Source organism: Nerophis ophidion, linkage group LG11, assembly GCF_033978795.1.
Source record: "Nerophis ophidion isolate RoL-2023_Sa linkage group LG11, RoL_Noph_v1.0, whole genome shotgun sequence".
Classification (NCBI taxonomy): domain Eukaryota; kingdom Metazoa; phylum Chordata; class Actinopteri; order Syngnathiformes; family Syngnathidae; genus Nerophis; species Nerophis ophidion.
Genome location: NC_084621.1, coordinates 37,750,850 through 37,775,278, shown reverse-complemented (window position 1 = coordinate 37,775,278; position 24,429 = coordinate 37,750,850). Strand labels below are relative to the sequence as shown.

At 38.0% G+C, this 24,429-nt stretch overlaps 1 protein-coding gene across 1 annotated transcript in view; it reads right to left on the bottom strand.

Moving 5' to 3' along the window:
* pde11al (phosphodiesterase 11a, like) overlaps positions 1 to 24,429 on the bottom strand; it is a 53,414-nt gene that overhangs the window by 13,255 nt on the left and 15,730 nt on the right. Inside the window, 17 exon segments of the mRNA XM_061915826.1 lie at positions 8,950 to 9,024; positions 11,178 to 11,241; positions 11,313 to 11,390; positions 11,549 to 11,649; positions 13,993 to 14,083; positions 14,154 to 14,263; positions 14,595 to 14,702; positions 15,971 to 16,117; positions 16,233 to 16,283; positions 17,057 to 17,149; positions 17,745 to 17,812; positions 18,291 to 18,366; positions 18,465 to 18,585; positions 19,904 to 19,968; positions 20,055 to 20,195; positions 20,310 to 20,399; positions 23,745 to 23,903. Of these exon segments, the coding sequence (XP_061771810.1) occupies positions 8,950 to 9,024; positions 11,178 to 11,241; positions 11,313 to 11,390; positions 11,549 to 11,649; positions 13,993 to 14,083; positions 14,154 to 14,263; positions 14,595 to 14,702; positions 15,971 to 16,117; positions 16,233 to 16,283; positions 17,057 to 17,149; positions 17,745 to 17,812; positions 18,291 to 18,366; positions 18,465 to 18,585; positions 19,904 to 19,968; positions 20,055 to 20,195; positions 20,310 to 20,399; positions 23,745 to 23,903 (1,638 nt within the window).

Sequence of the window (24,429 nt, the reverse complement as noted above, 5' to 3'; positions counted from 1 at the left end):
ACTCCCCTGCTTCACGGGCCGCTGGATGTAGCCGCCGACGTATTCCCATGCTAGTTAGCACGTTTAGCACGCACGCGTCTATCAGTCCAAAACGGCCCGATATGTCCACATCCAGAAGTGTCTGGCGGTCGTACGTGATCACGGAGTGACCACGATGTGAGCCAGCCATAAAGTTTGTAGAATTGTCCGGTATTTCTGCCAAATGTTCCATCTTTAGCAGGAGCTCCGCAATGTTGCAGCCCGTCCGGGCGCCGCCATAGTGGATCACCATCAAATTACTCAATGCAAGCTTCAGAATTAGTAACACTAATAGAAGCATGTAAAGTAATAAAATATCTAAAGGTCACAATATACCCAGATAGCCAATACACATTTTCAACAGTGCACACGTTTGCATAACACTGGAAGAATATAGGAATGATAACGTCAACAGGAAAACCTGTAAAACATGGAGAACTATTAGAATATATATATATATATATATATATATATATATATATATATATATATATATATATATATATATATATATATGTATTTATATATATATATATATATATATATATATATATATATATATATATATATATATATATTAGTAAAAGCAGTAGAGCTACCAGCTAAAATAGCAATATGCAAATGTGCAGCACACACCAAAGGAACAGACACAGTATCACTAGGAAATGTGTTTGCTGACAAAACAGCTAAACAAGCAGCAGAAAAAGAAATACAAATTTCAAACTACAAATTAGTGACATGAATAATGATGTACTAAAATATATGCAACAAAGTACTCCAAAAGAAAAATATAAATGAATAAAAAAACGGAGTCACGTTGAACAAAGAAGACATCCATGTATGTCCAATCATACCAAAAAATCTGTATAAGTGGGTAGCAATTTTGAGCCATGGTTGAACTCATGGCTCAACAGGAGGGATATGATTACCCTCATACAGAAGTACTGTACTTCCTATAGTTTAATTCGCAAAAAAAATAAAATAAAAAAAAATTATATACAACATATATGCATGGATTTTATTGAACTAAATAAGAGTGAAGGAAAAAATTATTGTCTGGTCATATGCTAACAGTAACAAAAGCATTATGCAAAGATTTAGTAAAAATATACAGTACATGAACCTTACAAGTACAACTGGACTCAGACCATTTGAAATAATATTTGGAAGACCTTATAAGCAACCAAAATTTTGAAAAATCAATGAAAAGAAAACATTGGCATTATCCAAGGGGGTAGAGAGGTTGGAAACAACTAAGACACAATTTGAAAGATAGTGGAAAGACCAAGCTGAGTACACTTAGCACATTGTAAAAAGGTCATATAATGGGCAAAAAAGTATTTGGGATTGTATTTGTGTTATTAAAGGGACATGTTAACTAGTACACTACAAATTCCACTGTCACAGTTGTAAGCATACCATATGATGATGTGTCAAAGTTTGATAATAATTGGTTCCTGTTTTGGCAATTAATTTGTTCCTTATGACGGAGCAAGTCGGAAAGGCTACAAAAACTGATTGTGTTGTAAAAGCCCAGACAATTACTCAAGATGAGTCAAAAAAAGGTTTAGTTGAAGTAATGAGCAAAACAAAATTTACTTTGTAGCTAAATAGACAAAACAGAAACCAATATTTGATAAATATGTGAAAGGAAAAAAAACGCTAATTATACTTGCATTTACATGCAAGGCTCTGTACAACAGTTAGGAAACTTATCATCAAATAACTGATTACACAGCTGTTTTAAAGTGCTTCCATCGTCGCAGAGAGTTATAAGTTGACAGACTAACACCTCAAATGGATCTCTGAACAACACAAGGTACGCATTGTCGGAACAACCAAGTTAAACGTGCTGCAAGTTGCTAAAGTAACTGCCGTTTAAGACACAAGAGGCACTGACGTCATCGATCTGCCGCTATGCCAAAAGCTTAAGGGAAGACGGAAAGCCCGAAATCTTCGGTGTCAGCCGACACAGGACACAACTGGGACCAAGATTTGAGACTGGACACAGGACATGATGGGGAACAAGGAGCACTACTAAAAATACTCCATGAATTAAAAGAAGGTCTCTGTGCACAGAGAAGAGGATGATTGATTTCAGAATGGAGCTACAAAAGCAAGATTGGGACAATGTGTACAATGAAAATGAGGTTGATGAAGCATATGAACATTTCTTAAACAAGTTCATAATACTTTATGACAAACATTGCCCATGGAGACAACTCAGTAGTAAACAGAGAAAGAATAATCAACGATGGATGACAAAAGGATTAAAAAATGCTTGTAAGAAGAAGAATACACTATATAGAAAATGTTTTAGTACAAAGAACTACAGAGGCAGAAGTTAAGTACAAAAAGCATAAAAACAAGTTAACAAACATACTACGATCATGTAGAAAAGAATATTACAGTGAATTATTGGACAGGAACAAAAATAATATGAGAGTAACATGAGGCATTCTCAATAGCATTATAAAAAATGGCACTAAGAGGGATTACCCCCAATACTTCTTAGACGCCTTTAAACCCTTTATTTATTGAATCAAAGATACTGAAATTCCACGACATAGTGGAATTGCAAACAGCTAAGATTATACACAAAACAAACTATAACCTGCTTCCCAAGAATATACAACAATTCTTCTCAACAAAAGAAGAGATATATAATCTTAGAGAAAAATGTAATTTAAAACATTTGTATGCACGTACAACACTTAAGACCTTCAGTATATCAGTATGTGAAATTAAATTATGGAATGGATTAAGCAAAGCAATCAAACAATGTACTAATATGATCCACTTCAAGAAACTCTTCAAAGTGGAAGTGTTTACAAAGTACAAAAAAGAAGAACTGTGATGACTGGTGGGCATGGTAATGCCGGGTTTGTCCCTCCGTGGATGCGATGACGTGAACACAACAAAAGGTAGGATCTTAAAATATTCATTTAACAAAAAGAGAGCTCTGAACAGAAATGCTGGAGCTAATAAAAAGGCAAACCAAAAACGCTAGTATGAAAACTAGGAAATACAAACAGAAAACTAAACTTGGCATGAAAGCACAAACGAGAAAACAAATCATCAGTATGAAAACTGGAATAATCAAGTGGCATAGCGTGAGAGCTAGCGAGAATAAAAATAGAAAAAGTAGCAGTCGTCACTTGTTGCATGAGAGCAATTTATGAACCCAGGAAAAAATGAACAAAGAGGCTGTCTTAAATAGGAGGGTGATTAGACAAAACAGGTGTGTGTGGACCGGGATTGGCTGGTGGACTGATGAATTACCATGGTGACAGGCTAAACAGGAAATAAACAGTCACTTGACGGAGAGTGATACCAGAAAGGAAAAATAACTAATATGTGTAGATACGAGCAGCGGATCGCAACAAGAACTATGATAAACATTCTGATTTTACTCACCCATTCATTCTCAAAATATCTCATCGTATGGAATAAAACTTGCTTCACCAATTATTTATTTCTTTATTTATTTTTATCGTGATTACTTATTACTTAAGGAGTATACATTGTGAATACATTGAGAACAGGAAGTGAACAAAAGTTTTAGCAAGTGTTATGTAAAGAAAAGGGGTAGGATTAAATAAGCTCTGCTTCTTCCTACTCCTTTTCAAACATGTTGAAAAGAGAAAATGGAAATTGTGATGTATCTTGTTGTATTCTTGCATGTTCGAAATGAACTCAAACTCAAACTCAAACTCACAAAGCAAATGTATCAATAATTGTACAAGAATTGTTAACACGCATGAACAGTTTGATACCTGAACATTGGAAAAGAACTAGTGATGTGAACTGGCAAAGTGTTGAAGATCCAACTTTGATCAATGCAATGGGTGTCCAAAAAAGTGTATCTGACGACTATAAATTGGTAAATCAAGTTAAAGCTGGATTTGAAACATCCGTCTACTGGTGGTGTACGATTAACAAGAATGTTGACAGAATAAACTATGTCCACTATAACGTACAAGATTAGAAAATTACACAGGCCAGACTTGAAGCCGTCGCTGATCAACTCGCCGCCACCTCCCTTATGGCTTTTCAAAACCGTATGACGCTAGACTTGTTGTTGGCGGAAAAAGTGAGCGTGTGCGCAGTATTTGGTCAACAGTGTTGCATGTTCATGCAAAACTACACTGATGCAGAAAGTAGCCTGACCAAAGCACCGGAAGGCCTGCACACCCATAAGGGTAAAACATGATAGAGCACTCTGGCATAGATACGTCTATGTGGGAGGGGTGGTTGGACGTGATTGGCAAATACAAGTCTTTGGTATCTAGTATCTATGGCTGTGTTCAGCAAGACTGACGTTGTGTGGATGTTGTTGTATTTCCTGTTTATGTTCTCTGCTTAACCGTCTGATTACCACAGCCATTAGCCCAGCAGATGATAAATCTGTTCAGATGCACTTCCTGGTGGACGACAAGGAAGATGAATCTGATGACAAGGATACCTACCTGGATGGTGTTCCTGATCTGTTTCCAGAAATGTCAGAATTATGAGGGAAAAGTGATGTTGGATTCTGAGTGTAAACATAAATTGGTCCTAGGGAAATGAACCATTAACTTAAAATTGCAAGAAAAAGTTATTGGGGATGAGGAGATTATGGAGAAGTTATTTGATAAACAGGCGGGAAATGTTAAAAAAAATGTGTGTAAATTATCAAAAAACTTTCCGCTCTCTGAGTTTCCATTGAATAAATGAGAGCTATCCTTGTTCGACCAAGCAAGGTCTTGGAAGACTCCGCTGTGTACGTTGGAATGCGACGAGAGGGGTTTTCTATTGTCCTCAAAACACCTGCCGAAGCTGAATCCAGGACAAGCCCAAGCCTGAGGCATCTTCTTCTTTTGTCTTCAATGTGACCGAAAACAATGACTGTTTACATACTCCCCATTTCTGTTGTGACATGCGTTTTTGCGTAAACATTGAATATCTAAATAAAAGAGGAGACGAAAACCTTTTTCGTCAGAGCTTGGTGCAGGACTGTACAAGGTGTACAGTGGCCATGTCTCTCCTCAGATCTGAGTCCAAATTTAAGTCTGTCTCTGTTTGATTCCTTGCCTTTTGTCTTGTTTAATAGATGTCATCAGTGTTTAAACCTGACAACTCAGTAGTTTGGAAAGTAACTAATTAAACCAACACATTAGAATTGTCATGATGTTGCGCACTGTGTACATTAAAACCAACAAAACTCAAGACAAGTTTCTGTTCTTGAGTTGATATATTAAGATATTATAGTTTCTCTTCTCGCAAGCAACCAAACTAGTGTTAAAAGAGTAACGTATGTGTGTGTGTACTCCTTTAAGAATGGCAGTGTGTTGAATGAGTGAAATTAGTGGAAGAGTTAGGAGAGCGAGCGGTGGCATGCAGCAATAGTGGTGACTGGCTAATGTGTCTGGTTGTCTGGTTGTGTCTTGCAGAAATAAGAATAGAGAGACCAAACTGTCACTAATCGACTGGAATGCGGAGCTTAGCAGACCCATTGTCGGGTATAGTGAAGGGTGTTACCCAAGACGAAAATATCGGTCCTGGAAAGAAAGTCTCCCTGACTATGGTCTGAGACTGGCACATAGCCGAACAACAGGAAAGAAGTAGTTTATACTGTTACGTCATTGGCTGTTTGCTTGTCCCTTCCATTGTTCAGTGAATACGTTAAATGATTGACTGTTTACGTGTTCCAACCATTGCTCAGTGAATACTGTTAACTGGTTGTTAGCGTTTTCCCTCCCATTACTCAGTGACACTTCCTGTTTACTGTTTTTTGAGTTCCCCCCCAAAAATCTTGCTTCATAATTTTGGGTTTCTTCCTGCCAAAAAATGTAAATATATATATTGAATATTTGATTGAATGCATTTTATATTGATATCGATTATGTGTCTACTGCGATATATATTGATATCGTATTATCGGTCTAGCTCTAAACTGACAATCGCTCTGAGTTTACTTAAAACATGAGAAAAAAGCACCTTCTACTATCGGTCAGACCGTGCCGACCTCAAGCACATGGCTACTTTCAACATGATCGGCGTACTTATAAGCGGGCATGGTCTGGGCTTGGCACGACGACATCTGGCACTAATTTACAATTGATTGCGAAGTAAAAAAGAGATGTGCTTGGCTTTGTGCATGCACACTTGTGTATGCCGTTTTTTGATTTGAATGTAGGTCTATTTAGAGTAGAAATGCCATGTAACTCTAGTCACATGAGGCCTCAGGTGTTTGATTGTAACGTGCATCTTAGTTGTAGTTTTGATGATCAAATTTATAGGTGTCGAAATTGCCATGTAAAATCGCTGAAGCTAATATCCCCAAAGCACTTATGACATATCCATTAGCATCGCGTTAGCAAGTTTTGAAAGTGGAACTTTACAGCACTTTTTATCAGGAAGTCGCAAACGGACGTGATATCAATTACAACAAAGGTATGGACATATTATACCGTTTGAATTTCCATGAATCATTATACTGTAGTACAGTCGAAATTTGACCATTACCTATAGAAATAGAATTACCGAATTCAGTACCCATGTCTAAATTTTATCAATGCCGATTGTGTAGAAGTAACCTACAGTATATTGTGACCAATTTAATAATACTTGTATGGATTCTTCATTCGTAACTCAAAACAACGTTTGTAAGTGTTACAAAATAACAAAAACTGTTTATACTTACTAATCCGTCCCATGTGTGATATCTCTAGGAGTGTTTTTGTGCATATTTGTACATGCTATCGTAATGTAACCAAGCAAGGATCGATGGTATTAGCTAATATGCTAGCATGTTTTAGAGTGTCTGTGTTAGTATTAACTTACAACAGCATATTTTATGTATTGTTTCAGTTTTGTAAATTCTCCAAGATGTCACAATGGAGTTATTGAGTCCGCTTAACTGATTGGAGAGCAAGCTTCTTCAGCCAATGAGTCCATGACGATGACTTCGGTTTTGTTTGATCAGCATTTTTACTGCCGTGTTACAGACACCGTAAAAAAACATTTATAGAATAATTTTGTGTAAATAACTCAGTTCACAACATATATATCTGCGGTTTATAATCCAGTGCGGCTAAAATATGGAAAAACTGTTTTTTTAAATATTTTTATTTAGTGGGTGTGGATTATTTCCCCGTGTGCTCTATATTCCGGAAAATAGGGTAATTTGTCTGATTTGGTCATCTACTTCTCTTTTACACTAACTTCCTTAGTTATGGTGGTTGGAGGGCAGGATGTCGTTCTTTGACTCTTGACGCTCAAACGTGTACATCAACGGTCTAATAAAAACATGTTTTTTTTTTCTTGTTTAATTCAAACAGACACAATGTGTAACAATATATTAACTCATTATTGCTTAGGATTTTAGTTTTTTTGTGTGAATTAGGCAGGAACAAGAACTTGTAAATATGTAATAACCGGGAGTGTAACAATTCATTTTAACAGTTCAATTGGATATTTGTGGTTGCCAATACGACAACATTAGTTTTATAGATAGAACAATACGAACAATATACTGAGTTGAAATTGATTTAGTTACTTTTAAGCAAAAATACTCAAGCAGTGTGACTGTGATATAAACAATGGATACTGGACACTGCAGGTGAAGTTTCCTATTTTCCTGTTATTTTTTGTAAGCGAATTATGTACAAATTAATTTTGGATACAAAAAAGCAAGTATCGAAATTAATGGCCAATGTGTTCACATCTTATTTGAATAAAGTGCAACCAACACTTTAGATTGAATTACTGGAGGGAACGTTTTCTGCTCAAATTTGAAACATTCAAGCAATTGAAAAAAAAAAGTACACTAATCAACATTTTAACAGTAGATATACCGGATAAATAAAGTTCTCCACCCGGCCATACAGTATTTGTTTTCCACCCTTGTGTCACCGATGACGGACAGCGTCCCAGGTGTGCGGAAGCGTGTATGTCTCCCTCACTCCTGTTGATGGCGTTGGCCCCGCCTTGATCCATCTCTTTTATTTCATATGACTTCTTCTTGTGTTTTGGGAGTCGGTGCGTAGTGGTAACTTGCACCACTGACACTTCCTAAGTGTCAGCTGCGTCTTCTGTGGTTTAAAGTTGTGTTGCGGCTTTATCATTGTGTCGTGTCGTTTGTATTTCTTGTGGCTTTTGCAATTGTGCTGTAGCTGAAAGTTATAATATTGAAATGCCCGGCAATGAGGAAGAAGAGACTGTCAGAGATACACTCTAAGACGTTTTCTTAACATGTGGTAACAAAATCAGGGCGTCAAAACACACTTATTGTATATACGAGAGCTGCTGATCGCCACAACTCACGTTTAAACACTTAACACACAGAAACCCAAAGTAGCGGGACTATATTCACTAGTCTGCCGCACTCGCACACACAACAGCACCATCTCTTAAAGGCACACAGACACATATGTCACAGATTTAATGAAACAGATTTAATTTGAAAATTTTATGCAATAAACTTCATATAAAGTCAGCCATTATTAAATCAAATGTTTTCCTTTACTAGTATTTATAACTCCAATTGATTCCCTTTTAAAATAATCTTAGAATGATATCTATCTCTGGGAAGGCAAACTTGTAAAGCACAGCTCTGTATGCTCGAAATTTATGAATATAAATTGATATATCGATGTATCAATCAATACTTACACCCCTAATATTAACTGTTTATTTCTCAAATGGCAATGGCCTGTTATAAACATTACTTCATCCGTGAGCAAAAATACTCAAAGTACTTGCATTTTAAAGCATAACAAAAAGCCAAGAGAAAGCTTGAATCTCAAATTACTCTTAAGACAAGGTACTTGCAAGTTGAGGTGCCATTGTATTAAAAAAATATTGGCAAAACCATATTATGGGTCATTTGTATTTATTTGCTCATAATAAAGTAACAACAAATTTTGTAAGAAGTGTGGGTGTTCTTACCGCTGGCGTCAACTTTAGCTCCGACCTTTCTCTGTCACCTTGTTCAAAAAATTCACTTGTCACCAACTCGGCAACCTGAATGGACACATTACATAAACACAATGAAATATACTGTTGGCTCAAATACTGTACCAGTCACGACGTGTACATGCACTAAATTGGTTTGATTTCTCAAATAGCTGGGCTCTATACTGTATAAGCGTCCTACAACCCATGGAAACATCTTAATTGGATCGTGTTCGGTTTTTGAAAAGTCGGACTAACACACCTGGATTATGCAATTGAAAAATAAATCTCTCGCTAGAGGGGAACCTTCATATAGCGCATGCAGCAATCTTAACGCGCAGAATATTACTTGGGAACAGATCCCTTTTGAGCAAAACATAAGCAACAATTGCAATGAAGAGGGGACTTGTTATTTGCTTAACAAATTAAAAGAACAACATTTTGAAGTGCTTGGATGGGAGAAAACAAAGAAAGAGATTTATTTCAGAAGTTACCTAAATGTAGAATACTGTGTTATTTCAGACTCCCAAATGAAATACGAATGAGATCAAAGAGAATGAAGCATGCATATTAAAGGTGAATAATAAAGCGTGAACAAACCTCTTCATGCTGCATTTGTGCACTCCAAACTGATTTACAATAACTGTATTCCACTGCCAACATAGTCCAAAACAATAGCAATCTTCATCTGGAACAGTATCGGCCAGGGCACAAACGGTGTTTTTCTTCAAATTTAAAAAACACTTCCATCAATCCACAGAGCCTAAAGAACGAATTTTGAGACATCCGATAGTTTTGTTTCATGAGTCTCCGTCCGTAAATTACTTTGAGAAGACTTTCTCCCACCGGTCTTTCTTTGCTTGAGACCTGCATCTGCTCCGATACGTTCTTGGTCAAGTTTTTAGCGCAATGTAAGATCATTTCTTGACGCTGTTTGCTATTAGAGATGTAATATTTGCAAGGGAGCAACAAACATATAAAGAGTGTGCATGGACACTGGGACTTTACATGTAAGTGTGAAAATACCCAAAAAACTAACTATTTGAGAAATCAGACTAATTTAGTGCATGGAAATATAGTGCCTGTTTCCTTCACATTCATTTATAAAATTAATTCATTACATTTACAATATCACTGCCAATAAATTTGGCTCTACATTTTTGCCTTCGCTTAGAGGAAGAACAGGAGAGATCATCAACGTTGACAACTTAGTGACTTTCTTGCTATATGAAGCAAGTAATCAAGACACTTTAAACAGTAATCTAGCAAAAAGCCCGGTGGGACACACTGTCTCAACCCATGAGTAGCTTCTATCAGTTTGGTCGGTAGGCCTCTCTTATGCGCCCCTCTGACAACAGTAAAGATCCTTTTGCAAGTTCACCTACAAATATCTTGTTACGACTTGTACTTCCTTTAGTCTCGATAGTCAAGTTTGATTGTCTTCTCGCCGCTACGCCAGAGCCAAAGGGACCGATCCAAGGACCTCACTAAACCATCCAATCTCTACTGTGTTTATTTGAAGGTTTTAGCCTTTTTCCTAATCCTTTTAAGAGATGTTTTGTACTGGAAATATGTGGTGTATCATATTGTAACTGTATACATGTCTGAAATAAACTTAAACCATAAAATGGTAGTGTTACTAGTGTACGTTTTGAGCCCTGAGATGGGGATAAAACAATGGCTTTAATTCCTAAATGGTAAATGTCACATTACAGTATTGTGAAATACAGGATGAGAGCCAAAAGTGTACGCCTCAATCACACCTCGATTGTTCTATTCCAAATCCATGATGGTGGTGAATAACGCCAAAAGTCAAAACAACTCTTTCATACAATGCCATACAAAATGTGAGTTCCAACACTCCTAGCAACAGCAACGTAAACAAAGGATGGCAAGGATCGCGATAACATAGCTAAACACAAAACCAAGGAGAACAACCAACCGAAAACAAACCAAGACCTAGCGTGAACAGACTATGACATGTATGGCTGTATTCCATGTAGTCCAACGACTGTACTTTTGAGACCCTGAAGATGTAAATATGCTGCATAAAATTTCCCAGATAGTAAGTGCTGAAAGTCTCCACTTCAATGCCATCTTGTTTTCTTTTCATATCCATTGTGATAATGTAAAACTATTATTGTGCAAAAAAGGCATAGCATTGCAATTAAAACATGCAAAGTAACAAATTGGAAATTAGCAAACATGATTGAGTTGCCAACCTGTTTGGAAATCTCCCAAGGCCGAGTGACAGCACCCAAATCACAGGCTGTCATCAACATGGATCTATCAAAGGCATCAACTCTCATTAAAGCAATTTATTTCTGCACTGCACAATTGTATTTGGTACAAAATACCTGAGGACCTCTCTGTGTTTTTCGTCCGGCCAGCTGAATCTTCCAGCAAGAACACATTCAAAGAACTTGCTCCTGCGCCTTTCAAAGCAAAGACAGTCAAGGATGTGTGCGGTTGTGTGTGTGTGTAGGGAATAAAAAACCCTTTTCTACACAGCAAGACACGTGGAATAAAAGAATTGAATAGATAACTCAAGCTTTCCTGCCTCTGCAGTGAATTCATTGAATAGACTACTTACTCAAAGTGCAAAGTGAGGTCTGTGGAGAGAATGGCTTGCTTTAACAGTTGCATCAGGTTGCTGTATTCTTTAGAGCAGAGGTTTGCAAAGATATTGTGACCCTGAAACAAATAATGGAAATAAATATTAATTCATATTGCAGGCAAGGATTAGTAACAGCAGCTGTGTTGGATCCATTGTGGATTGAACTTTCACAGTATCATGTTAGACCCGCTCGACATCCATTGCTTTCCTCCTCTCCAAGGTTCTCATAGTCATCATTGTCACCGACGTCCCACTGGGTCATTATTGTCACCGATGTCCCACTGGGTGTGAGTTTTCCTTGCCCTTATGTGGGCCTACCGAGGATGTCGTGGTGGTTTGTGCAGCCCTTTGAGACACTAGTGATTTAGGGCTATATAAGTAAACATTGATTGATTGATTGAAAATGTCCGCCTAAAGCCAAAAAAGTTGTCGCTCGCTGCCTAATCAAGTTGTGCTTTGTAATGTTAATTTGCAACATAGACAGATCGTTTTTGTGGTATGGTCAAATAAATCCATTGAAGACACCGCTCTTCATAATCAGACATGAATTGGACATTCAGCAGCATTGGTGGTCACAGCAGCATTAGACTCAAATGCACCTCAACCTCCAATGTAGTCTTACTGAACCAATGACTGTCCATAATAAGAGTACATTAGGACTCACTTTGTGCTGCTTAGGGTTCAATCTACACTAATGTACCCCATACCAACAATTAATGGACTCCAATGACATTAGCTGTACCTTTTGCAGGGCCAGTCAGGTACAGATATGGTCCTACAATGCAACGGTCAAGGTAAACACCCCCAGACACAAACCATCGTACATCTGAAAGTCTGTTACCAGCTTGTGTCATATTCATCACTAGATAGATGTAATCTACAAGAGAAGAATAACATTTACTATAATTGTTGTCGATGCCCCTTTTATGACTGGTTAACTGTTCCCAACATAAGCATTTGTCGACATAACAAAAATAGAAACAGGAACTAGCCATTTCTTGCACATTTAGAGTGACGAGAGATTCAGGAGTGGCATAACAATTAAAACAGGGATGCTTTAAAAACACACCGGTTGCATGATAGGGCACTTATACATCATGTACGAAAAACAAATCAACATTTTCAACATAAACTGAACATCATTTAGAAAATTTGCAAATCAGGTTTGTACAGAGGAATGCATCTTTTGTATTTTTATCTAGACTAGCACCAAAATAAATTGGTCACTTCTCAGCACATATGTCATCCTTCATTAAAAACTGGTGTTGTGTTGACACAATCCAGATGACGAGAGAGATTAGCACTATGAAATGTGTTGTTCATATGTAAAGTGGAATATTACAATTATTGGTATTATCATTTTTAAGAGAGAGAAAATTCTATATTTTTGCCACAATTGTTATGCTGTGCTATATTTTAGGGCAATTAATCCTCGAGGGTTTTCAACAACTTGAATTTTTTATTTTTTTTTATTTCATGAAAAAGGGAGGTTTTTGTCATAAAAAAGGGAGTTTTTTTGGGTTGGTGCACTAGTTGTAAGTGTATCTTGTGTTTTCTATGTTGATTTAACAAAAAAAAAAAAAATAATAATAATAAAAATTAATGAAAAATTCTTCTGCGGCCCGGTACCAATCGAGCCCGGTGGTTGGAGACCACTGCTTTACAGAAAGCATTACTTGGTGTAGCAAATGTTACAGTAAAACCCTTAAGATCCACCCAAAACATCTGGTCTTACTCGCTAGCATTAGCTTACAGCAAGAAATGAAAAATCATTTTGTTTTTCCAGGTATTGGAAGGAAGAACGTGAGAAGAAAAAGTAGATGATATTCATTGAATTAAAAAAATTAATTTATGAAAAAACATGACTGAGTGTCTCAGCAAACTGGCGAAACAACTTGAGCGTATCACTGCCATACTGAAGCCGAATGAGTTGATAACGCCAGCCGAAAACGGCGGACATTTATCCATGAAATTATGGAGAAGCTGCTGAGGGTGTTTGACAGAGGAGCAGTTGGAAGGACATACCGGAGAAGTCCACTGTCCAAGGTCAATGTTGTACATTATTATTACATTACTTAAAAAAATGTCTGTATTTGTTAATAGTACATTCTATTATATTGTTATACAACATGTTTTATATAAAAGTTAGTTTTTATTTTTAAAAAGGCAAAATCGTGCTGTTTTGGGGGGACAAGCACCAATTAATTCATTTCAATGGGAGACATTGATTTAAGATACAAGTGTTTCGAGTTAAGAGTGCCGTCAGGTACTACTGTATATCGTACTAGTACAATATTTGCATTTCAAAATTTCAAGCAAAGCACATCTTATATATATATATACAGCTCATACCGATAACGTCTCCCTTTGCCCTTCTTTATTATTGATTATCATTTCATAAATAAAGAGGTTGGCCTCACCTCACTTTGGAGGATCATAACTGCATGATTGAAGTGATGGTGTTCCAGGGTCGCTGACGTACCGTAGAGCAAGGCCAAAGCAGAACCCGTCCTGACAAAACAGTAGAGTCATCACTATTGATATTTTAAAAAAACAAACATGGTTGTAGTCATAGTCTTACTTGGCTTGAAATGCATTATTGGTGCCACGATGGTCCAAATCATGGCACAGACAGCCAACCATTAGAGCCAATATCTCTGCTTCCGATAAAAGGTCCTGGAAGCTGGCTGACTATGAACAAATAAAATTAATAGATCCCTTATTGTTTAATATTTACACACATTTTATTATTTAATGTGGTATATGACTTGTGGAAAGAAGAAGAGCAATGGGGCATGAGGAGAGACTGGAAATAATAAAAAACAAGATGGGGGCACAAGGGCAAACATCTCATGGGTCAGCTTAGGGTAAGCTTGACGCTGGAAAGTTACAATGAATCTTAAAATATAGCAGTTTGGCTTGAGTGTTTTGACTAGAATAAGAAACATGGCTTCACGTGCTGATTGATAAGTACAACATAATAAACCTGAGAAGATTTAAAGCCAAGTTGCATTGAACTTACTGTGATCATAGCAAACATGCACTGGGACACGTTGAAGGCGTGCCTCCAGTTATGATAGGCCACAGTTCTGTAGTTCTTCCTCACGGTGAGAAGCCAGCGGCACAACACCTGAGAGAAAAAACAAGTCAGGTTCACTATAAGTTGTTCATACAACAGTTATAGAACTCATTTATCAAAGTAAATTAATATTTCACAGCAGAAATATGTGATGATTGATTTGGACAGTGTGGCCAGAGTACAGTCTTGATGTGCTGTATGTAACTAATGGTGCCCATGTAAAGCGTCCAATAAATGATGCATAAAAACTTCACTATCTTCCTTCCACAGATTTGTTGCTACATATGCTTTTTTATTTTTTTAAATCACTAAGCAACTTAATGGACATCCTGCATTAACTTTAGCTTGGCCGAAAACTACACCAAGGGCCTAATCTACTAAAGGTTTGCATGTACTAAACATGTACAAATCTGATCTACTAAGTTTGTGCACAGAGGTTTGCATCTCAAATTATCAAAATAGAGAGCGCAATCCAGTCAGCGATCTGTCTTTATGTATATGCAGAACATATGCTGATTATTAGACCACCTACAATACTGGGAGGGGATGCAAATATAATCATTCAGCGCTCTCAATGGGATTTATCAAACCTAACACTGTTCTTTTGCCGCTGTTTTGCGTCTATATTTAACACGTTTAAAATGTGTGTGCAAACTGGCACCGTTATGCACAAATGGCTCAGAGAAAGGAGGCAGTTGTGCTGCCAAGACAGATGTTGACAAATAATTCTCTGTCCTGTGTGAGTGTGTTGACATATTTGGACTAACAGGATTACAAAAATATAAGACATATCTGCTGGATGACCCAACAGGATGATTCAAACAAATTCAATTGATTTTTTCTGGTGTCTGCTGGCGTTATTTTTTTCTTGCAACATGCATTTTTATGCATTCTTGCATTTCTGGATCATTCCAGACGCACTATCACAACACCGGCACTTAAAATAGGTTATTTTGTGTAGATCTCACATCAGCAGTAAATTGCCCTAAATGTGGTTACTTATATATTTGTGAACTGCATACTCCACAACATAACAAAACAGCATAGGTTGGACCATTGGAGTATATTCTCATCTGCACCACTTCTGCACTATTTATCAATTGCACATGCAGTCTTAGTTGATCACCCGCAACACGCCCATAAATAGTACAGTTTGCACATGCAGTTTAGTGCGTTGCACTTGGATCTTACACAATCAGGCCTAAAACGCTAAAAGTTCCGAACTTTATGTGGAGTCGAGGAGCAAAGAAAGATTAACAAAACAAAAAGAAACAATTACAGTACCTGTATTATTTTCTTGTAAATAAACATACCCTCACCTCATAGTCTATTTTGAATGTTTGGACCACCCCAAGTTCCAGGAACATCCTAAGCGAGGCTGTAATCATAGCATCGTTGTCGAGAGAGAAGTCGTTAAAATGAAACTCGTCAATTCCCAACTCGCTGCTCAGGGGGATTTTGGCTGCCTTAAAAACAGGGGGAAGACAGCTGTCAGTCACAAGATACCAGCCAAGAACTTGCATTTACATAAAAACATATAATAATATGCAAACAGGCATGTTGTGTGTCAACTGGGATTACCTTGAGTCTGTCAACCTCTACCTTGGAACATGTAGCGTGGTAGGATAACATCTGGAAAAACACACAATCTAAATGAATGCACAATGGATGTATTAAATGTTTAATTTCAGCTTCAAACAGAATTGAATATGTGACTTTTGCTACTTTTTCCATCATGGCCTCAACCAACACAAGGAACGATGTGACAGTAAATTTAATGTGAGGTGAAGACACCAGCACATGTATTTATTATGAATTACTGACAAAATAGCTGATATATTTAGACAGGTGAGAAGCAGGTTCATGTTTTAGCTGAGGATAAATACAACATTTCAACTATAATCATGTTTCCAATAAACTCTAATGCTACTGTAGGGCAGTTATGTAACCAATTTGCAATTATTATAGTCAAGCTAGTTTCTAAGTTTTTTCTAAGCATTTTATATAACTAAAGATAATATTAAAAAAGAAACACTTGAAGAATGTGGACTAAATATTTTTTTGCACCGCTGGTATTGAAATATTTATGTTTGTGATCAGTATGAGACCTTTTTTCCCCTCTATAGTTTACTTTCACATTATTCTGCTGTCATGCTCTTGGTCATACACTGGAGATTATTGTGATTTATTCAGCACTACAGGGTGGCCATAACAACGTATTATTGTGATTGATTTACTGTACTTTAATGGCTATATTTCTGCAGTGGTGCGAGAAAAAAAAAAGAAAGGACAAATTGCAAAAGAGGGGAAGGGTTGGGAACATGGAAACATATTTTAGGTCAAGAAACATGAACATGGATGAAGAGTTTGCACTTTACGATGAACATTGTGTTAGCTGTGCTCACATCCAGTGCTACAGACTGCTTGGCCCACGTCTTCTTCACTTGATTGTACATCATAGTGTTGTTGATGCCCAGTCCACAGAAAATCACAAATGCCTTCAACCAAACAAAATGACCAAAAATCACAACGATATGATAGGTTTCACATTTTGTATGTGTTCAGTCCATCCAAAACTATCAGTGATGTGCGGCCAAAGGATGCAGGTGAGGCAAAGCATTGTGAATATTTCTTTACTGACCTCAGTTATAAATATATTTATAGATATATATATTTTCTAAACGATTCCATTTTTATCATTTAAGCAAAAACTTGTGCTGAATTTGCAAAATGTTTCTGATCAAGTTCAAGACAGAAACACTTATCTCTGAATGTGCAACCCTTACAAATTGGCTTGCAATGACCAGTGCACGTCTCTGATTCCCAGCATGTCGCCAATACAATGTTTGCAAGAAACATTTATAACACACCATGACTTTGTAATATATTTAATATAAGTGTTTGACGTCATTATTCTTGGTGATCTGATGATAAACTGCAGAGAGAAGTAATAATTTGAAGCAAACATTTAAAGGCGGTGTACTTTTAGATCTTAGTCAGTGCCTCACCCACCATGAAAACCAACGCACATCACTGACAACAACAACATGTGCACTCCATGTTTTTGTAGCAATGTTTGTTTGTTTTTTTAACCTCAAACAGTCTCTGATCTGCATCGTTGAAGGTGTTCCTGTCGAGGCGATTCAAAATTTGTGCAACCCCTGCAGAAGAAAATATATATTGTTATTCTATTTTTAAATACAACGAGATACTTTGGATCAGAACATTTATTTTATGTTTTTTCCTGTTGTTGGCCTCAATAATAAATGCCACCATTGAAAAAAGGACATACAATCAAGGAACAAATATATATGCATTGCTACAATAACAGTCTAAAGTAATAAAGATTGTGGATAGTTAAATAAAAAAAAACATTTTAATTTTTTTTTTAAATGTGTTAATTGTGGTGAATTTTGTCGTTTTAGCCATGTTCTGAATTCAGCTGTACTTAGCAGCAATCAGCAATGAACGCTGTTGGTTTGGTCTTAACTATTTTGCTGGCTAAAAAATTAATTACAACCAGCTTAGCCAGGTAAGGCCCATTAGTTTATAACACATTTAATTCAAAAATGAAAAGCTGCACAATATTTTGTTTAAAGTGGGGGTACAGACCTTAAAATCAATTATGATCAAACTTACCTATTATCTGGTGAGTTCTATTCCAGATAGGCACACACAACACTGATCTAATATGAAATCCTGAAGCTTGATCTGCCTAGAAGCAGAATAAACTATCATAATGATAACCTACAGTTGAACAAATAAAATCACAATAACAGTACAACTATACCATTTTAGCAAAGTTTGACAAACCTCTGCATCAAAGCGTGGGTCCTGGCACACGTCACTGATGTTAACTGGGAGTCCTGTGGAGGCCACCAACTCGGCGATGCTGTTATTAATCAGCCAATCAGAGCATGACAGCTTCTCCAGGCTGATATAAAGACACAGTGAGACAAAAAAAACATATCCAAACAATTTTTGGCGGTGCCATTGTCACTTCATGTAATCTCAGGAATAATTAACTATTGATCCTTAAAGGCCTACTGAAAGCCACTACTACCGACCACGCAGTCTGATAGTTTATGCATCAATGATGAAATATTAACATTGCAACACATGCCAATACGGCCTTTTTAGTTTACTAAATTGCAATTTTAAATTTCCCGTGAGTTTCTTGTTGAAAGCGTCGCGGAATGATGACGCGTACGCGTGACGTCACGGACTGTAAGGAAATATGAGCGCTGCACCAAACACGGCTAAAAGTCGTCTCGGTTCATGGCATAATTACACAGTATTTTGGACATCTGTTGCTGAATCTTTTGCAATTTGTTCATTTAATAATGGAGACTATAAAGAACAATGCTGTTGGTGGAAAGCGGTGGATTGCAGCTGTCTTTAGCACCGAGACACAGCCGGTGTTTCTTTGTTTGTTGTGAAGCTTTAACACAGAGCGGTCAAGCAAACATGTTTTCTCTACGTCAACCAGCATGTTTTTGGATGGGTAAATTGTGATATATATCTTACCGGAGAACTCATTGGAGTATTTGTCGTCCTGCAGCAGCTGTTTAAAAGGCAGCTGTGAGCTTGGCTCCTCGGCTTCTCTCTGAGACATTTCGTGTTCACCGCAGCCATCCGACCTCGAGGTATGTCTTTACAATCTTTAAAATCTCACTAAAACACTATTAAAACAATAAGCAGATAAGGGATCTTCCAGAATTATCCTAGTTAATGTGTCTAAAAACATCTGAAACGCTCACACTGCCGCCGCCCGGAGCCGTTGCTTTTTATATATATATATATATATATATATATATATATATATATATATATATATATATATATATATATATTTTTTTTTAGTCCTTCACTATCAATATCCTAATTCACACATCTTTCATCCTCGCTCAAATTAATGGGGACATTGTCGCTTTCTTGGTCCGAATTGCTCTTACTGCTGGTGGCTCCCATTAAAAACAATGTGAATATGTGTGGAGCCCTACAACCGGTGACGTCACGCGCACATACATCCGGTAAAGGCAGGGTTTTTCTATTAGCGACCAAAAGTTGCAAACTTTATCGTGGATGTTCTCTACTAAATCCTTTCAGCAAAAATATGGCAATATCCAGAAATGATCAAGTATGACACATAGAATGTACCTGCTATTGGCGTTTAAATAAGAAAATCTGATTTCAGTAGGCCTTTAATGGCGTTTTTTTTTTTTTACTTTTTCTTCCATTTTGTCTGTCACCTTATGTCACGAGACATGTTGCTCAAGGGGGACATAAGTTCAAACGTCTTGGAGAACTTCACAACCTCAATGGAGAGACAAATATGTCGTCAAGGTAAGCAGACTGACGTTAGTTTTTTTATGAGTGTTTAGTTGATGCTTAAGGCCCTACTGGTGAGTGGATATCCTCGAGGAGAAGCACGGAGCAGCGCTCGCACTGCAAGAGGGTGAGCGCTCGCTGCATGATCTTCCGCACAATCTTCTCCAAGTCAGTTTGCTCCTCAAACAGATCGTTGACCACCTCCAGTAAAGCCTGAGGAAGCAGTGGAAATCTTGAACTTATGTCACATTCATTCTTATAAAAAACGTACATGTCTGCAAAAAATATTATTGACTTTATGCAAATATGGTTGAAATATTCGCTCACCCTACTTCTTTCATACTCCTTGCGAGACTCAGAAAACAACTTGGCATTGGATATGGATATTCCACAGAAGGGTAGATACATCTGGAGCACCTGATTGTAAATAAAGAAAATTCCATGTATTATGATTAAATATTTAAAAATACTAATGATATATATTTTTTTGTTATTGAGTGTGGAACAGCTAAACAGATACAACTGTTATGGGTCACACTCCTGCTTCCTCTCTTCCTGCTATGTCTCCTCCTGCTGGGCGTCCGGACAAGCACACCACGGGCCACTCCCACATGTGCTCTCTCTCCACTGCGGGCGTGCCTCCTCGCACCTGCAAACACTCACCAAACTACACACCTGCCTGTGATGAGCGAGCTGCCTTCAAGAGCAGACGCAGCCTGAGATCCGACGTGAGAACGTAGCTTCACGTACCCAGTACAGTAAGCCCACACGTATCTAGCTCCTCTGCATGTGCAGACTATTTCCCTGTGCTCCTTCCCTGTTGTGCTCATTGTCTCCTGTGTTGTGTCGTCTTCCAGCTTCCCGCCATCCTTCCTTGTCGTCGAGTTGTGTATCTCGTCACCTTGGACCCCCCGTGGATTTTCCCTTGCCTTCCTGGACATCGACCTCACGCCTGCCTAACGACCACGAAACCAAGCTCCTGCCCTTGACCATCTGCCTGCTCCCCGACGTTCGATTCCGCCTTGCTCCTTGCTGGACTTCCGCCTGGATCCCAACACGCATCCTCAACACCCTCTGGCAACCATACTCAGATAAGTCTCACACTTCGTCACACTACATCTCTTTGGTTAAATACACATCTCACTCACACACTAAACTGTCATTAAATACGCTGACAGCTAACGACGTCATCGTTCCTCTGCCGTCTTCTTCTCCCGTTGTACCGTCACAACAACTACATAATGTCAAACCGATTCTCTAGTATAGTATTTTTTCGAGGTACAATAATATACAATTTGTAGATGCATGCTTTTCATTGGACAGCAACAATTCAATAATAATTACTAGATTTATTATCAAGGCTACACCTTAGAACTTTTAAGATGTACATGACAATAAAGTGTACACTTCTTCCACAAATGCATCTACTATGCATGGGCAATATTTACTAAAATCAACATCGCAATATACATAATGATATATATCACAATATATTATTTTGTATGTAAATGATCATAGAATAGTTTCAATACAAGTTACAAAAGTTCCTAGATAGACTACTGACGTATGCAATAACATATTGCCATTTCCAGTTGTATTATTTTCTCAAAACTATAATTAATCTACTTGTGCTCTCTATCGTCCTCAGACGAGCTTCCATTGGAGTATCCAATCCTTCCGGTTTTCCATACACCCTGCCCCCTCCGAAGAGCTTTCAGCTCCAACATCTTTATTCAGGATGTCCACATACGTTAGCGCAGGACGTCTTTGCGATCGATACCTGTGCGTTGGTTCCCATAGAACCAGCCTGCTGGCTGGGAGATCCAGATGTCTGTAGCAGTGGCCGGCCAGCCTCATCCTCCAAACTGCTACCTTCTTGCTGCGCCTCGGCAGTTGCCTAATAGGTCCTCTTTAGTGAAGTGGATGCTCTCGTCCACATTCATTACAGGTCGTAACATTCTGGTGTAGCACCCATCTAGGGACTTCTGCAGGGTGTGTGTCAGGGTCCAGCTTTCGCGGCGATACAGAAGGACAGACTCCACAGTGGCATGGAATAGGCTCAGCTTTATGTGTCCGGGAAGATTCGAGCACCACACTCTTGACATACAGTGACCTCTATGCTAGCACCTTCCTTACCTTAAGGTCCTGTTTTGTGGAGTTCATCCAGGAACCCAAGTATTGGAAGTCATTGGTAGGTGGTTTATGTGTAAGTTATAGGTGATTACCCCAGTCGTCTTTGCTTTCAGTCTGAGGCCAACTCTAGCACATTCCACCTCCACTTTGTTCAGGAGTTCCTGTGCCTGCTCCACGCTGTCAGACATCAGGCAGATGTTATCTGCGTAGTGTAAGTCTGCCAGGGTTACAACAGGGTTTCTTCTAGACTTCTTCGGTGTAAAATTGTGAAGCCAAGCTCTTGCTCCCACCCGTTGATGGCTTTCCTGAGGGTCTAGTCCAGTGCTATGATAAAGAGGAAGGGGGCAAGATTGTCTCCCTGCTGCAACACTGCCAGGATTTTGAACTCCTCGCTGATGCCATCTGGAGAAACCACCTTGGCTCTTGTGCCCTGGTACATGGCCTCAAGGCCTTAATTAAGGATTTTCAGCATTATGCCTTTGTCTATTGAATCAAATGCCTTTTTGAAGTCTTGATATGATATGAGGGTATTGATCTAAGACCAAGTAGTTACAGGAGCAGAAGTGGTCATACCGATGATCATACTTAAAATTGTCAAGATCATTGAATGATTAAATTTTTAATCATAATTATAATCAAACAAAAACATGGATTTGTGATGCAGCAAATATTTAAATGAATGCTTATTATTGGCTATTATTTCAATCCTTTAGTGTTTGCCCTTAAGGTTCTCCTGTGTGTCTACAGACTTATTTTCTGAGTTTTTAAACAATATCAAAAACGACCAAGGATTATGTGATGGTAAAAAATTTGATCTACATGGTAGGTATTGTTACCGTTGACATTTGTATCAATCCGTTCAACTCTGTTTACGTTCAGGAGCTCTAGCTAAGCGATTAGCATGGCTTATTGTATCCTCCTACTGTGTGTAGTGTAGCATGTTTAGATTTTCCTCATCCTTCAGTGATCATTGTAATTATAAGAAACATAGTTCATTTACCGCCTTGGAGGCGAGGACGGTTGACTTTGAAGCAGTTTCACACTGTGGTGGGGACATTAGCTGCTAGCGATGATGCTACAGTGTGTCGAGGATGTGGTCGTTTGCTTGTTGCTAATTAGCGGGACACAGCTAGAATGTGTCATCAACAGGCATTATCACCATATAACAATAGGATTAAAAGCTATTTTGTCAACCAAATGTATATTACATGTTGTTTATATCGCCTACTATCTATATATGGCACATGTGACGACTGAATTCTGGCAGTACCTGGACAAAACCTTGAACACTATTGCTGTGAGACAGGAGGTTACACTTTCTGGAGAGTCGGGAAACAGTTTTTGCAAAAATACATTAGACTTTGTTGTGCACTGGCCTTATGCTCTATATTCAATAGGGATCTGTCAGGTTGTCAACAATAGTATATATTGTAGGGACAGTATAAAGTATATATGCACTGTATATCTACGGTATTAGGAGCATACATTTGTGTCTAGAGGAACCGAGGAAATATTTGCACTAACATTGATGCCCTGCTAGGCATGTTTAATGTTGCATACGTCATTATCTGAATGGCCCACAGGCACTGGAAGTGCAAGAGAGTGAGCCTGCAGTGAGTTAGAGCCCACCTTCTCATCATCCTCAGTGAAAGGCGTTCCGGTGGGATTTTTGTTGATTGCTTGTACAACACCAATGACCTCTCCATCACTGTTACAGATGGCCATACAGAGAATGGACTGGGTCTTGTAGCCTGTTAACTTGTCTATCTCGTCACTGAAGCGGTGGTCCTGGGAGGAAGGGCACACAGGTACATATCATGATGAACCGATCGGAACATAATCTTTAACCCATATGCGGAGGACTGAGAGCCTTTATGGCCCTTTACGATTGTGCAGTGCAGGCACACTGACATTACACACCACAATGAGCACAACTACTGAGCATGACATAAATGTGGGTAATTACTTCAGTTAAGTCAAAAATAAAGACACTCTACCTCTAGGACTGTAAAAACCATCTTTGAAAAAACTGTCATCAGCTCACCAGTAAGTAAAAGCGTTGCACAGCAACATGATTGTTAGAACATAATAATTGTCATATAATACAATATCATCTATGATACTAGATACATACAATGTTTAACTAAATAGGCTATACATAATTGGCGATACACAATATACATATAGACTTTTGCATATACAAAGGACTGACATTTTCCACTCTGAAAAAAAAACAGTTTAGTTTTGTGTTATAGATAAAACAAATCAGCGTAATATTTAATCTAACACCCTGGAGTTATTTAATTTATTATTT